Source organism: Gouania willdenowi, chromosome 20, assembly GCF_900634775.1.
Source record: "Gouania willdenowi chromosome 20, fGouWil2.1, whole genome shotgun sequence".
Classification (NCBI taxonomy): Eukaryota; Metazoa; Chordata; class Actinopteri; order Blenniiformes; family Gobiesocidae; genus Gouania; species Gouania willdenowi.
The window spans coordinates 21,824,926-21,842,196 of NC_041063.1; the positions used below are offsets into that span (position 1 = coordinate 21,824,926).

General features: G+C 37.5%; 1 protein-coding gene across 5 annotated transcripts in view; it reads right to left on the reverse strand.

Moving 5' to 3' along the window:
* The window catches only part of phldb2b (pleckstrin homology-like domain, family B, member 2b), a 51,766-nt gene that overhangs the window by 7,883 nt on the left and 26,612 nt on the right, over positions 1–17,271 (reverse strand). For 2 of the 5 annotated variants that reach the window (XM_028434151.1, XM_028434155.1), the window contains 12 exons: positions 12,591–12,953; positions 10,947–11,105; positions 10,669–10,806; positions 8,846–8,974; positions 6,739–6,894; positions 6,533–6,643; positions 5,913–5,987; positions 4,670–4,801; positions 4,352–4,567; positions 3,274–3,417; positions 2,972–3,071; positions 1,223–1,373 (listed from right to left, as the gene is read on the reverse strand). In XM_028434151.1, coding sequence (XP_028289952.1) covers positions 1,223–1,373; positions 2,972–3,071; positions 3,274–3,417; positions 4,352–4,567; positions 4,670–4,801; positions 5,913–5,987; positions 6,533–6,643; positions 6,739–6,894; positions 8,846–8,974; positions 10,669–10,806; positions 10,947–11,105; positions 12,591–12,953 — 1,874 coding nt within the window. The remainder of the gene's footprint in view (positions 1–1,222; positions 1,374–2,971; positions 3,072–3,273; positions 3,418–4,351; positions 4,568–4,669; positions 4,802–5,912; positions 5,988–6,532; positions 6,644–6,738; positions 6,895–8,845; positions 8,975–10,668; positions 10,807–10,946; positions 11,106–12,590; positions 12,954–17,271) is intronic. The other 3 variants (XM_028434152.1, XM_028434153.1, XM_028434154.1) reach the window with 3 other exon arrangements.

Genomic DNA, 17,271 nt, shown 5'->3' on the forward strand with positions numbered 1-17,271 from the left:
GTGAAGCTATGGAATGTGTTAACAGATTAAATGAAATAATGTACAAATGTAAAGTCAAAATGACAGAAAAAAACAAGAAACATTTTGTAAATGAACTAATTTAGTTGTAGATATATTAGCCCCTCCAAATACACAAATTCCATTTAAATCCACAATATTTGCAGAGCTCATTTTTTCAGTTCTTACATTATGACAGCAGTGGTTTTTAATCACATATTGTTGAAAGAAATCTTCATTTTTTTTCCAAAATATAGTAATTTTTTCAAGAAATTTCCCCAAATTCCAAAAATCAGGGAAATTTAAGTGAAGATCTGATATACTCACATACTTTATCATTTATATATCATTCATACATGGAAGTGCAAACCAGGACACGTTAATGTTTAGTTTGCTCTTTTTCCCACATAAAATCTGTGGCCCACTTAAGCACAAACTGGTCCGTATTTGGCCCCTGAACTAAAATCTGTTTGACACCCCTGAGCTAAGGCTTCTGCCCCCTTTCCCCTTAGTCTTAGAAAAAGGCATGGAAAAATGGCGGCCCGGGGGCCACATGCGGCCCTCGGTCTAATTTTGTGTGGCCCCCAAAGTAAACGCACAAAACAACAGAAAAACACACAAAACAACAGCAAGAATACACTAAAATATCCTCAGAAAAATTACAACATTACAGAAAAATACAGTAAAAGACAAGAAAAACACAGAAACACACAATACTAAAACAAAATATTTCAAAGAGACAGCAAAAATACACGAAAACGCTCCAATAACACAAAACGACAACAGAAATACACATAATGACGCAAAAAAATATTCAAAATTACAGAAAATTACAACAAAAGTACACTGAAAGACACGAAAAACACAAAAAAAATGACTCAGCAAGCCCACAGTACTACAAACAAACAAAACAACACAAATACACAAAAATGACGCAAAAGAACCCTGCAAAATCGCAACACAACTACACAATAAGACTCCAAAAGACATACATTTTACTGGAAAAAAACACAAAAGGACAACAGAAATGCACATGATAAAAACATACACAAAATAATGGAAAAAACACACGAAATGACTCCAAAATCCCTTTGTTCTTTGCTGTATTAATGCTTATGTCATTATTCTGAATGCTGACATGAATGATAATGTGGCCCTTTGATCAAACAGACACATTCTTGTGGCCCCCACTCTGATAAAAGTTGCCTTTCTGTCCACTGCTCACCTGGAGACGTTGTCTGGAGAGCAGGCGGAGATACTGGTGTCGATGGAGTCGCTGCTGTCCACGCTCATGGTGTCAAAGGCCTGGTTGTCGCGGTAACTGAAGGCGTCGAGGTAGACGTTGGTCTGCGATGCTGCGCGGGAGCTCGGCTGACCTGAACACGCACACATAGATATCCGTACATTTTAGTTATGCACCATCCCTGCTCAACACGTGCACGTTCTACCTGTCTGTGGGACATCCTGTGGCAGCGACTGCCCACACGCCTTCAACTTCTCATCACAATACCCCGCCACACTGACCCTGTTCTTATACTATCCAGACAGATTAACACTTTAACACTCCAACCGCACAAAACACCACAAAATAATGACGTCAGCTGCAAAAAAAAAAACACCCTCAACAGGCTGAAGTATTAGATTTCCACAAAAACAACGCCAATGGTTTTTGGTGTTTGCTTCTCGCTTCTTCTGGGATCAATGAAGACAAACCAAGTCAACCTCTGGGTACAGGAAGAGACTTAGATCTGATATGATCTGCTTCTTACAACAGACCCACCCATCATGATCTGCTGAGCAGGATCAAGGAACCAAAGGCACCGAGGGACCAGACACACAGAATCAAGACTGCCACACAATCAGCATTTAATCTTCTGTAAAGCAGCTTTTTCAGCTCTGTACCCAAAATAGTAACTCACTGGGACACAAACATATCATTACTACATTGAAGTAGAATAAACTTTTAATGACTCATGAGTCAAACTCAAAGGATTTAGAGCTGAGATGAGCAATTTTTGTTATCATTTTGTTGACATTCTGTTTATTTCTGTGGTCATTTTTTTTAATGTGTTTTGGAGGTGTGAATTTGATTTTTCTTGGTGTATTTTTATTTGCGTTTTGTGTGTAGGGAGTCATTTTTATGTATTTTTCTCTCATTTTGTGTTTTTGTTGTCATTTTGTGTGTTTATGGACTCTTGTTGTGTGTCTTAGTTGTCAATTTGTTTATTTTTGTTGTCGTTTAGTGTGTGTTTGGGGTCATCTTGTGTATTTTTGTTGTTGTTTTGTGTATTTTGGTTTAATCTATATTTTTGTTGTTTTGTGTGTGTAACGGAGTCATTTTTAGTCATTTATCCTTCATTTTATGTGTTTTGTTGTAATTTTGTGGGTTTTTTGGAGTCATTTTGTGTAATTTTGTTGCACTTTTGTACACTCTTATTTTTGTGTAAATTTGTTGTACACTTTTGTGTATTTCTTCTGTACTTCTGCGTGTATCAGAGGTCATTGTTTGCATTTTTACTCTAAAGCCTTCTGCTACACACGTTCACAAACATTTTCTGCTGTTTTACACAAAACCTGTGGCTTGAGACTTTCAGATCATAAATTTACATCTAAAAACAGCAAATAATCATTATTTTCTGATGATAAAAAAAAGTTTCATTCAGGAAACATCGAGGAAGAAGACACATCCATACACTGATAGTAGTAGTAGGAAGGACACGCTCTGCTCTGCTCCGCCCTCCTCTACTTACATTCCTCCTTTATCTACTCTGATGCATAAACACACTGAAACAAACTGAGAGTTCCACACCCCACAGGCAAAAAAAACCTCTGTCCCCATATAAGGAGAGATGAGAGCTAAGCAGGAAAAAGAGCTGGTTTTATTTCCACATGCTACTAAAATGATCCTCAGACGTAGAAAAACGTGTCCTATTTAATACAATTTAAACACACAACACACTTTTGTTTGTTTTACCTTTTTGGAAGCGTCGGGATTCAGTTTCCTTGCTGGATAAGGAGAAGATCCTGGGAAGAATACTGCCACAGCTTGTGCTCTGCACCAGGGGCTGATGGGGCTGAATAGATATTACACTATATTAAACATAATTTTAAAATTGTATTCAAAACAAATAGGGATAAGTAAATTAAAAAAAAGACAACAGCAGGATAGAATATTGTCTTTTTGTATCTACACTGTTTATGTGATAGGTTTTGGATTAAAAGATGCATGGGTGTTCCATTATGACGACCACAACACATGGACGTGTATTTATTTACCTTGGAGGGAAAGCTGCGTCCAAGTGTTGCAAACGTGAACTGGGGGTTGACAATGGGAGTGGCTCTTTTTCGGGGCAAAGTGTCACTCAGATGGGAGCCTCCGTCTTTCTCCGACTGTTTCCTCTCCTCCAGCATCCGGAAGTGCTGGATTAAAGGATGCAAATCAAAGAAATGTAGCGGGTTAAACATTAATTATTAATAACTTATTACAAGGGTTACAAAGGCGAAGAAAATATCTGCTAAATTTCCACAGAAACGTGTTTTAATGGGAATTATTTGTTTATTAACCAGGAATTGGGGGTAATTTTAAATTAAAAAAAAAACAAATATTAGCATATATTCAAAATCAGTGTTGCAAAATTCTGTGAATTTTTAAAGTTGGAAACTTTTCCAAATTGAAGGTTGGCTTTTAACATGGATGTTAAATATATTTTAGCATCATCTAAAATATGTAAATATCAGTTTAAAATTTCGAATGATGTCATTTATATAAACAATTCCCATGAATAGTTTATATTTTTGAATAATTTCCAAATTAACAAGCTTATTATCTCGTGGAAAATTACCAAACTTTTTTTCCACCCCTTTACAAAAAATTAAAATAAGAAAGTAAAAAAAATGAAATTTCCGGGTAATTTCAATAAATAATTCCCAAAAAAGTTTATATTTTTGAATATTTCCAAAATTTCCGAGCTTATTCTCCCGTGGAAATTTAGCAAACATTTTCCACCACTTTACAACATTTTTACAATAATTTTTTTTAATTATATATTTTTTTTAAATTAAATTAAATAACTCCCAGTTTCTGATTAATTTCAATAAATAATTCCCATTGAACGTTCATTCATATTTTTGAATATTTCCACAATTCCCAAGCTTATTCTCCGTGCAAATTTACCAAACATTTTCCACCCCTTTACAACCTACAAACCAACTCATAAAGCGTCTTTAAAGAAAACTCTTCTCATAAAAATGAAAAACCATGAAAAAACAGTCCTCTGGTGGTGGCAGTGATTCATTCAATAACGTAGAATAATCAATAAATACTTATATATTCACACGACTACAAGCTGGTTACCTGACTGTTCCGATGATGCTTTTTGACAGGAAGGGGCGGCGGGGGAGAGTCGGGAAGGGGGGAGGGGTCTCGATAAGACACCATGTTCTCTGGCCAATGCACAGATGGTGTTTTAGGAAGGGGGCGGGGTTTTAAAAGTGAGCTAGAAGACGAGGAGGAAGAAGTAGAGGAAGAGGAGGAGGAGTGAGAGTCTGCAGGTGAGGAGGAGTGACAGAGCTTTGGAGGAAAAGGAAAGATCAGCGTCAGAAAGGGAAAAAGGAAAAGGAAATGTGGGAAAATAAAATCCTCAAAACAACCCTTTAAGCGTCTTACACGCACCTCGTCCTCCGTGGGTTTGGGTAAATCACCGTCGAGGGAGGGTTTTACCTCGGACTGGGGAGCAGGAGTGGGTTTAGGCTGGTGGCCGAGCTGTGAGTAAAGCTCAGTGAGTTCACTGACTGTGACATAGCCCTGGAACGTACGAGGTGGAGCAGAAAGAAAGAAGGAGTGAGGTAGCCGTTAGCACGACACGATCATCTGATGATTAGTTGTTAGAGTGGTGCATGATGGGACACTCAGGGTTGGAGCCAATTACATTTTAAAACTACAATTATGTCATCAATTATCCATGTTTTCATTTCTGATCACGTTTACGGCATTTTTTCCAATTATGATTAAAATTACAATTATCATTTTTTACTCTGAAAATCAATTACAATTATGATCTTAATTACTAAAGTTCAAATTCAATTAATGAGCCTGAAATAAATAACCACATCAAACTTAACCTTCCTCTTGTGTTAGCTTAAATCAGCAGAAAAACTACAACAAAAAAAATTATTACATATCATATAATTTGTTTTTCATCTCTTATTAGGATTCCTTATTCATGAAAATGCTGGAATTAATATTTTTTTTTTTAATAATTTTCTTTCAAAAAGGGTAAAAATGATCCTGAAGAGAACTGACAGGTAGCGGGAAAAACTTTATCTGAAACATATTTATATAATATTTATATAATAATTGTTAATACACATGTGTAGCCTTAGAACTGTAACATGGTTTTGTGTTTGATTACATTTTAATTAATAGTTTTATTGAATTTCCATGGCAATTACAATTAATTTACTTCAATTTCCATGACGGAGCTTTCTAATTACAAAGTCCATTATCTAAACTCAATTACTCAACTCAACTTTATTCATATAGCGCAAATTACAACAAAGTCATCTCAGTGCGCTTAACAAAACATAGAGTCCATAGTAAGAAAAGAACCCAACAACAGCAATATGGGTTTTTTACGATTAACAATTATGTACATAATTGTAAATAATGACCAATTACGCAATTACAATTAGAACTGACCCCAACCCTGGTGACACGTCACACTAAAACACACACGTAGGATAAATTTAGCCCACGTGAGACTCCACACAGACAGCAGAGTGGGTGTAGCTCAGCATTCTTGAGACAAACAGAGGAAAAAAAGCAGTGACACACACCAGCCAAAGAGGCTGAATCCTATCGATCACAGAGGGAAAGTCCACTTCAGGAGAACCTGGAAGAAACCAATCAAACTCACCTCCCTCAGAGTCAAACTACGACCATTCGTCAGGTCAGCGTATTTTCTCTCCAGTGAAGCCAGGTTTTCTTTCTCCTTGGAAACAAAAAAAAAAACCGCTAAATGTTAAAGATCTGAACTGGAGGGGCCAGGGTTTGTGTCAGTTATAAATGTAATTGTATACTTAATTATTAATTACAGTAATGACATAATTTCAAATAAATCTGTTGTTGTTCTAATTATAATGATATTGTAATTGAGTTCAGATAATTGACTTCGTAATTGTAATTGTAGTTGGCATGAAAATGATATAAAACCTGTTGTTTTACTAATAACGCAACCTGTGAACCATGTTAATATTTTATCAGGAATTTACTTTAAATTTACTTTGATCTCCTGACATGTTGTCGACCGTCAGTCTCCTCAGAGGCATCTGACGACGGCTTTGATGTGTCCTTATGCGTTATTAAAAACCAATCATTGTTGTTTTTTTCCCCCATCAAATGAACAGAAAGTAAAAAACTAATATATTGGATTTTGGGGCGAAAATGTTTGTCTATGTGAAAAAAAAATGTATTTAAACTAAGAGTGGGACCCTCCACCACGCATGCACATATCAACATTAATATCCTCGCTCTTACTCTTTGCAACATAGATTCCAGGTTCGTCCTCTCCTTCAGGAAGCTTTCCTTTTCTCGCTGTGCCTGCTGGGTAATCTGCGCCGCTTGCTTCTTCAGCGTGAGGAGTCGCTCCTAGAAGACCAAAAATTACGTTCTTTTTGTCTGATATGAAACTAATCATTAAAACAACAAAATGGACTAAATCGTTTTTTAAAGAGAGTTGCTACCTTGCGAGTGACCGCACTGCGCTGATAGTCCGCGATGTCCCGGAGAATCTGCTGAGTTTGGGTTTCTTTATCTTCGTCGAGCCTGCTCTCTTTTTCCAGCTGCTGAAACTCCAAGTCCTCGAACCGCTTGGTCTCAGCCTCAAGCACCTCACAGTCCTGTCGGAAGGAGAAATGCACCCTCATCAAGACCAGGAAGGATTTAGCAAATTCACTAGCAAGCCTTCGTTAAAAAACAGTCTTTGTTTGCACGAAACAGAGAATAAATCTGTGAACGACTCCTAAATAAAGCTCTGATGGTTTAGAATCAGCAGAGCAGTCGTTGATAAACATGCAACAAGTAACAAACCACATCACACCCAGTTCTCCATAAACACCACAGCCCCAAAAACCACCTGTAAGTCTGCAACATTTTATTACGATTGCAAAGGGATGGAAAATTCCCTCTGAATTCAAATAGAAACTTTTCTATAAATTCAAATATTGGATTTACCTGGAAAATGGGAACAATTCGAAATAAATGTATTATATCCAAACATAAATATTAGCATCCATGCAAAATAATTCACATAAATACTGTAATATTTCAATGGATTTATTAAGTAAAGTAGAACTTTACATATATTTACTTTATTATGTTTTTTAAAGACTCACAAACATCAAATATGTGATTTTAACTCAATTCCTTACAAAAGGAAAATGACAGATAATATTACCATTAACTGCTCTCCAAGCACAAACAGTGCAGTGTTTGTGTTAAATTATTACATTCAATTATTTGTAAACTATTTGATTAAAAATATTGTTTAAAACTATATAATATGTATATTTGAATTATTATGGAATTATCATTATTTATTTGTTATTCTTTACCACACGCTGGATTAAACAAAAAAACTGGAACCACTGAAGTAAACAATTATTTAACAACAAACACATCAATGTTGAACAGAGTATTTTAAAACAGGGTTACGTATGCTGGGGGCGTGGCCTGAATAAGCCTGCAGTAAGCAGTGTGCTGTGTGCGTGTGACTGAAGAATAGCAAAGCTAATTTCAAGTATATTTGCATGAAATGTGGTTATTTAAGTCGAGACGATCATTCATTTTCCGACCCGCTTGCTCCTTTTCAATGTTATAAAATTCCCTGTTCATTCCTGTTATTTCCAACTTTAAGATTTCCTGGAATTCTGCAACATTACACTTTATAATAAACTGTACTCTCCCCTTAAATCCAAACTCAGGCTTTGTGACGTTCTTAAAAAATACATCCTAAAAGCAGGATTTTTCAATCTTGGGGTCGAGACCCCATGTAGGGTCGCTTGGAATTTAAACGGGGTTGCATGAAATATCTAGTAATTGATACAAATTATTACGTAATCTTAAACAAGTGGATTCTATACGTTCACTTTAATATAAATCTAATTGATAATAATAATAACAACAAAAAACAGTCATCAACATCCCCCGCCAGATTAGTTGTCATTATAACTCACAACCTTTTCCTAAATGTCCTAAATCTAAGAACTTAGATGTGTACATGAGAAAATATCATCACATCAAAATATAAAATTACTAACTATCTTAAAAGGTTTCTAAGAAAAGCTGTCCTATTTGAAGATGCCTCGAACAGAGTAAAAAAAATGGCACATGGGCAATAACTCCGGAAAAAATATTTGCGCACTTCTCATTTTCGAACTCCATAAAGGTATTGATACCCTGAAGCCACACACTGAATTTGGTTATTCTGTCTTAAACAGTTTCTGAGAAAAGCTGTCCCCTTTAACTCAGACGGACGGAGCTCAAACCTGTATCCCCCTTACACACTTTGTGGCAGGGGATAAAAATATGTCTTTAGGGTCAAGAGGGAATTGTTAAAATGGGGTCTCGATCTTAAAAAGGTTGGGAATTACTGTCCTAAAGAACTATTATGGCGAGAGGAGAAAGTGAGAAGCAGGTGAAGATGAAGAACAGCCATTCCACGCTCAGAAAGATAGAAAAAAAAAACAAGGATAAATTCCACATGCAAAGAAATAGATCTGGTTATTTCAATCCCATCCTCTTGTGTGCGGGTGTGTGTGTGTGTGTGTGTGTGTGTGTGTGTGTACTGACCCTGGCTAGCTGCTCCTGCAGCGGCTCCTTGGTGGCTTCGGGACAGCAGTCCAGCAGGGAGCGCTGCTCACACACAATCTGAGCCAACCTCTCTACTCTGCCTTTCTCTGCCTGCAGCAACTCACACGCCTGGCGCGCACACACACACACACACACACGGGCGTGCACACACATCGATGCATACACACACACACACACACACAGGACAGAGAGAGGAATGGCAGCGTTAGTATGGAGAGGGGGGAGGCACAGTTAGTGTCTACAGTAAGGCCAGCCTAGAGGGAGGGATGGAAAATGATTAGATGAAGGCATGAGGTGATATTAATGACTCAGCGTCTTTTTTTAATGTTTGGATGAAGATTAAGGATGTGGATGGAGATATTGGGAGGAGGAAACATTGAATGACTCAGCAAGGTTAACTATGAGGCGGATGAGCCATTTTACAGTATTATTATTAACACACACACTCACACACTCACTCACTCACTCACTCACACACTCTGACCCTGGTTTCACTGCAGGATATTATCCGTGTGACTCATTTTAATCTACTTACATAAAGGCCTGGGGCTATATATCGAGAGTCGAGATGTATCGTGATTTCTGGTGAAATTACAATATCGTCTATAACAATATTATTTTTATTCTAGAGCTGATTTTTGTGTGAAAATACTGATTTTAGGAGTCACTGCTTTTGCTACTTTTCAGAGCAGCATGAAAATCACATGAAAACTTCTCCTAAACAAGCCACACTGCAGAACTCACTCACACATGCTGTCCCTTAAAGAAGAAAAAGCCCCAAAAGTGGCACATATTTGTACAGCTGTTTATTAATAAATAATAAATGAGCCTGTGTGGCATTTTGCGTCAGCAAATTTAACCCATAATTGTCTTTCTACTAAGATTTTATTGAGACTTTATTTATTCTGCTCGGTAAAATGTCTATTTCTAAAGCTAAAATTAGATCAAATGTATGTATGAAACACTTTTAGAGTTCATCATCAGTATATACTAGAAACAATTATAGCAACAAATAACAACAGAATAACTGAGCATGACAATAAATGGAATGTCTGCTTACTTGAGTTAGAAATATAGTTATTACTTTCTTAAAGGTGTGTCATTTGTCATGTTATAAACGTTTTGATAATTGTGTTGTATTTCGTTTATTGATTCTTGATTAGTATTATTGATTTCTTCTATTTTTCATTCTGTTATGTTATTAATTTTTGTTTGCTTTGTGCTCCTTTTCTATTTCGGTTTCCTGTCACAACACTATGACTGTGGTTGTGATTGTGGTATGAATGTATGGGGGGTGGTTGGGGGGGTTGGAAGCCTGTTCTGTCATTTTTTCTGTAAATAAATAAATAAATAAAAATAAAAAAAGAGAGAGATTTTATTGAGTTAAAAATGTCGAGTTTCATATCAAATATTGCCATTTTGAGAAAAGATATGAATTTTGGTCCAAATCGCCCAGCTCTACATACACACTGCATTTGTGACCTTAAATGTTTGAAACACAGGTGTGTGTGTGTGGGTGTGTGTTTCCAGAGAGGCGGGACTGCTGTACTCAGGCCAGTATTAACAGATATATATTTGGACTAAAGACAGCATGAGGAGGATTTACACCTACCAGTTAGTCACATGACACCCCCCTATGTGAGGGGCCTGTATTCAATGCTGTATGCAAACAAACAATCAACGATAACGGACGATCTGGGCATTTTTTTCCCCATGTTTCTATAAATCTATTAAAGAGAATATAGATGTCGTTTTCCAGCATTTAAAGCCACACTGAATGCTTACTGCCACATTTAAATCACCTTCTCTTTTTCTTGTTGGGACTTGGATTCCAGTTCAGCCATCTTAGTGTGAAGTGCTTCCAAAGCATCTTTCTCTTGTCGAAGAGATGCAGATTCAGACTCCTGCTCAGCATCAACCAGAGCTCGCTCCACCTCCACCTTCAAAAAATCAACAAAACAAATACTTATCATGCCAAGTTATCTCTATTTTATTCCAAAAAAGTATTTATGACATCAAAATGTTCTAAAAGACGTGTCTGATTGCATTTAAATCAAACGTGACAGAGTCCTCTTCGTACCTCTCGTGCAGATTCCTCCATCTGATTGTCCAGCTCTTTGATCTTCTGCTCCAGCTCCTCCATGTTATTCAGCACCTGGATCCTCTCCTCCTCCGCTCGCCTCACCTCCTCCTCAGAGTGCATGAAGTGCGATCCATGACGACGCCCTACATCTAAAACCTGGGAACAATATGAAGTACGTTATTATCGACAAACAATTGGAAATTAAGATGCTTTCTGTGATTTCTTGAGTTTCTTTGTTCTAGTTTGTTCCCATTATTCCACGAGATACGGCCTCAGTTTGCGAGGCATTGAATTTCACCTGTGTGAATCGGAAAAATTAACGTCTGCCATTGTTTTGCTACAACTTTGGGAAGTAACTTGGCCAAAGTTTTTTGAGGAAAACCCAAGAAATCACAGCAAGAATGAAGTAAAAAAAAAAAAAAACTTCTCCGATCTGTCTACAGGACTCTACATCCCACAATGCAATGCACCAAACCTTCCCGATAATGTCAAAAAAGTCGGGTGCTTGGTGGAGATCAAAAGGAAATGATCTTTGATTTATTAATCCTACATCAAGTCTTTATCTCATAAAAAATATTATCATATTCAGCAGCTTTAAACTTGAAACAACATTTAAAGCAGTGGTTCCCAAACTGGGGTAAGTGTAACCCTAGGGGTACTTGAACACCTCTCAGGAGATACACAGAAATATCTCCTGAGACACAAATAAAGAACGTATAACATGACACAAATAAATAATGTATAACATGAGCTAAAGGGTACTTCTGATAACAAAAATAATAGGCTAAGGGGTATATGGGGCAATAAAGTTTGGGAAACACTGAATTAGAGGAAAAAAGTGTCATACTAACGTACTACTCATGCTAAGTCTGACGTAAAAATTATTTTTGTGGTGCGTTCACATTAGATAGTATGGGTAGACTGAGTATGTGAAAAATACCTGGATGTATACTATATCTGCACAATTTTGTAAGCAAAGATGCACAGTGTGCAAACTAGTCATACTCAAAAACCTTGGAAAGTAAAATCATTGTGGGACCAGCTTCAAGCTAAAAATGAAACATCCCCTTTTCAAAATAAAAGCATCTCTTCTTCTCTTCCATTAGTTTTTTAACAATTTTGTAAATAGGGCTCTTGTTTTAAAGTTAACCGTAAGTTTTGTCAGCGGCACAATGGAGGGTCTCCGGAAAATGTCTTTTCCGTAAGTTTCATGGATCAAATGACCAGACGTTGATATTCTACTTGGTCACTTTCTCACTTAAAATATTTTCAGAACTTTCAAAGGTGGAGAATCAACAGAGATATGTATCCTCAGTGTGTTTCAGGTTTTTGTCGTCGTAGGCTCTTGCATCTTGGGAATCAACCTCGTAGACAGTATATACTCATTGAGTTTGCGTAGTACGGAGTGTGCCATTTCAAACACAGCCTTACTAACACTGTTTAAACCACAGTCAAAAGCTCGTATACATGCACACAGACTGTGAGCAGCTGTCTATTTTATAATAGAGACACTGTGGCAGCTTTAATCTAGTAAATGGACTGTAAATATATCTTTCGGAGTATAGCGTGTAATAATTCTCGTTTCCAGACAGATTGGAGGACATAGCAGTGCTGGAACACGACACGTTTTAAATACTGTACCTCATTTGCAGACGGTGCTCGTGACGAGGTGAAGCTTCGCAGACTAACGGTTGGCGACTCCGTGCGTCCGTCCCTTTGACCACTGATGCGCCTCGCTCGCACCTGCAGGTTGTCGTCATAGTAACCGTTCTCAAACCCAGGGGACAGGGCCAGCCCGTTGATGGCCGACGGGTCGGAAAACACAGACGGTGCGTCATCGTCATAATCGCCGTTGTCGTTCAGCTGAAGCTTCTCCAGTTCCTGGTTGATCTTTTGAAGGTCTGCAACGGCCGAGGCAGGACCGGTGTTGGCTCCTCCTCCGTCCTTATCCGACTGGCCCAGCTCCGAACACAGGGACAGGATGGTCTCGAGTCGCTGACGCTCCTGAAATCATGGGCGGAGTGCGACAAATCAGCTGACACGTGCATACATATTAGAGTGGTTCACAAAATAAAGTTTCACCAAATTTTGCCAGATTGCTTTGTGCCTTGTTCACACTGACGTTGTAAGCATCTGTACCAAAAATTGCACACAACAACCCTCTGGTCGCTTTTTTCATACCATCCATTTAAACCTTTTCCCCTTAATTCATTACCATTGGTAGAAAAAAGGTGTGTTTTCTTACATAAAGAGCCTCTTTCAGACTGTTTGTCAGTGTGTTGAAGAACCGAGGTAAAGATACAGAGAGGTTGAACACAATCAAAAAAAAACCTCAATTTTTCTACGTTTTTGTTCATCGCCAAATTTGAGCACTTTTAACAGAAAATCCGGGTTAAAAGCAAAAAGCAAGAACTTAAAGTCACGCAGTTCATCATGAATGATCAATTTTCTCGTGAGATAAACAAACGTCAGAAAATCCTGTATCCCATTTTTAAAGAAAACCGACAGAAAGGCAGACGTTTAACACTGGTCGTACATAAACTCTAGAAACACGACCAACTTTTTCGGGACTCTAACATTACCCCCTGCTACTATTAAGAAAAACATAAACAAAAAAACAAACAAATATACATTTTATTCCATACATTAGTTAAGGTAGCACTATTAAGGGTATATAAGGGTAAAAAAAATTCTGAGCCACTAAAATGAGCAGGATTCTGGCAACAATATTGAGTTTAAAGTACATTTAAGTTTTGGGAAGAGTTTATTTAAACACAAAAGAAATCCGCAGTATGTGCACTGAAGTGAACATGTGTGAAATGAACAACACCACACATACCTTATGTAATAAAGAGCTTCATGTTACCATCCTAATGGTAGACAGCGTGCTTACACAGGTTGACAAATACAATCCAAATATCCCATCTTCCCTTTACAACTGTTTGAGTCTACTTTAAATAATTTAACCTGTGCCACAAATAATCCAAACCTGTCCTTCCAAATCGACAAATAATTGCAAAAACACAACCAAACCCCAATTAATGAAGCAAACAAGAAGTTTAAACTAAATAAATGGCATTACCCACGTAAAAGTTGTCGTTTTCTTTTTCAAACACACAAAGAAGCTGATAGTAATCAGATTACCTGAGGAAGCATCACAGAAGTCTGTCCCTTTAGTTCAAAACTCCTTGTCTCATCCAAAATACTCTAAAATTCACCAAGTATCTACTTTAATTCACTCACAATGAAAAGTAAGCACATCTAGTGACTGATGTGAGTTGTTTTTGTCCCAGCTCTGGTCCACTGCTCACTCTCCTCAGCTGTGGCTTCTTTGAACTGGTAAAGCTTATGATCCACACAGCAGGCCGGTGTGGGGAGTAATATTAGATACAGGAAGGACGAGTGGAGGGGGGGTGGGGGGTTCAGTGTGTGAGAGAGATGGGTGAGCTAACAAGAAGGTGACAGCTGTCAACCCCGATCGGAAGTACCGACAGGAACAGGAACGCAACTCCAAACCAGGAATTTTGTCCGTGTGCCACTGAGGAAACGGGGACTCTTTCCAAGGAATGGAGCGTGAGTGGTAGGAAGGAATTTAAGGCGCACGACAGCACTCTGACACTGTGATCCACGCCTTCATCACCTCACGGCAAACCCCATTTTTTATATCGCTAATTTTTGGTGACCCCAGAGACTTTCTGTTACTGGTGTTTTTCTATTTTTATTCTTTTATACTATTATTCTTTTACTCGATTCTTTTCGTCACATTATGACAAATAAAACTCCTTGAATCCTTGAATTATGTATTGGTTTTTTTAACTGTGCAAAAAGATTAAAAAAAATAAACAAATAAAATAATCTAAAAAAATCAAAAGTTCATTCTAATCAGTATTTTTTTCATATTCTATTATTAGTAGACATTTCAGGTGACCCTATTTTATTTCCAGGTGACCCCACATGGCATCACGACCCCAAGGTTGAAAAACCCTGGGTTAGCGAGTCCTCCAAAAAAATCAATCAATGCACACCATCCCACCGTTTTCAAATTTTTTTGTTTTTTGTTTTGCTACTTCACACCAAATACACTTGTTTTCAGCAGGAAAAACGTGTTGCCTCTACGTTACCATGGCAACCATTGGATGCATTTAACCTCATCCAAACAGTTGGAGTTACATAGAGTAATCCCTGTGTCACAGGTTATCTGTAGGATGAACATACGTAATGATTTACCCGGACATTTTCACATCTTATCCAAATTTTACAAGCTCATCAAAACGTACGAGTTTCCCAGGGACCCTGAACGCATCTGGGGGAACAGTTTAATCTAAATGATCATAACTCTGTTAATATTTGCTCTATCGGAGAATTTCCATCAATTTCTCAAAGCTAAGAAGTTGCTCTTTATGTCATTACGCACACATGACGGAATCTTTAAAGATGGCGCTTTGTTTTGACAAAATTGTCAAAGAGAAGAAAGATTAAAATCCAATATGGATTGAAAGAGACCAAATACCAGTGGATTTAATTAAAAAACATCCTTTGATTAAAACTTCCTCAGTCTACCACTAGAGGGCAGACATCATACATACACTGGGAGGCAATCTGCTGCAATACAAAGCTCAAAGGCTTCAGGGCAGGGGTGTCAAACTCATTATAGTTCAGGGACCAATATGGACTAATATGAAGCAGTTTGATTTCAAGTGGGCTGTAGATTTTAGGTGGGGCAAAAAAAGGGGAAATTTTAACAATCATTGTGCCCTAGTTTTCAACATCAGTCCCTGCAGGATCCTCACTTTAGAAATTGTTGATTTTTTAACCAATTTTTGTGGAATTTTGTGGAATTTTTTGTGAGAAATTGCAAGATTTATGGAAAACTTTAGAGATCTTTCTACAATTTGAAAATCAAAATGACTGCACTCCAGTGATATGAGTATGGGAAAAGTGTGAGTCTTTTAAAATATTGTGGTTTCACTAAAATTGTGAATTTTTAAATACTGTATGTACAACTGAATTATTTGGTAATTTACACAATAATGAATGTTTTCTCATACCTAATGCGGGCCAAATTGGTTGTTCTAAAGGGCCAGATTTGCCCCCCTTTGGTTAGTTTTTGTTTTGTTTTATTGTAATTTTTAATTACGCAACAGAAAAAAAAACAACAAATTGAAAGGATCTATAAGATCATTTAAAAAACATAAGTATTAATAAAACTATGAAGATGAAATGCAAAATAAAAAAACCTATGCACGCTTGGGAAAAAATGTCAGTACCACTTGGGTAATGATGTTGTCAGGGTTTTTTTTTCTTAAAGTAGTTCTCACTGTAAATGTCACGCTTGGTTAAAGTGTGTCAGTGTGCGAGGCGAACATAAATAAAGAGAGAGCAGCAGATTTGGGATCATGAATCCACCACTGGAGGCCTGTGTGTGTGCTTATCCACCTGCTCCAACGCTCTAATCTTCTGGGTTTCTCTGACCCACGGGTGACTGATGTGTTCTGTGGCTCTTCAGCCCTGATGGAAACCACACCAGATGCTTCTCCACATGACTGACACACACACACAGACACATCCACGTGCACGCCCACATGCTTTAAACACAGGGTTAAGAATAGACCTGGTAGTATGGGCAGCACGCCATCACATCTGTGACCTTAACATCCATATGTGTGTGTGTGTGTGTGTGGGTGGGTGTGTTAAGCTCCCTGGGAGAATATGTTAAACAGTAGGTTCCTCTAAAGGGGAACATTACTACACTCAGTAGGACATTCTAGTAGGGATGTAACGATTCACTCAACTCCCGATACGATTCGATTCACGATACTAGGTTCACGATATGATTCTCTCACGATTTATTTTACAAAATGGGACTGTAGACAAATTTTTTTTTTGGGAAAAAAAACTAGAAAATACTGTACTAGTTTCCTTTTATTTTTCATTGTCAAAAGAATTCCTTGATAAACTATTCAAAACAATGCAATTTAACTAAAAATAAATCTTGAATGAAATAAATAAAGGAATAATACAAATGAAAATGAAGCCTATTAATTTAAATTCTGGTTCTATAATAAACAATGCAAAACTGCATAATAGTTCTTTTTCTTTTTAAAAGTGCAACTGAAAATGTATTTTGTGCCTTAACAATTGGACTTTAAAAAAAAAAACCGTGATTACACTGATTTACGTCATATTTGTTTGGACCAGCAGAGGGCGCTGGTAACACAGTGGTCGGTTGGCATGCAGAAATTCTTGCAGTGAAGAAGAGAAGCTATGCTAGCAGACAGAGCTAATAGAAAAACGTGACTTTTACAGATATTCAAGTAATATT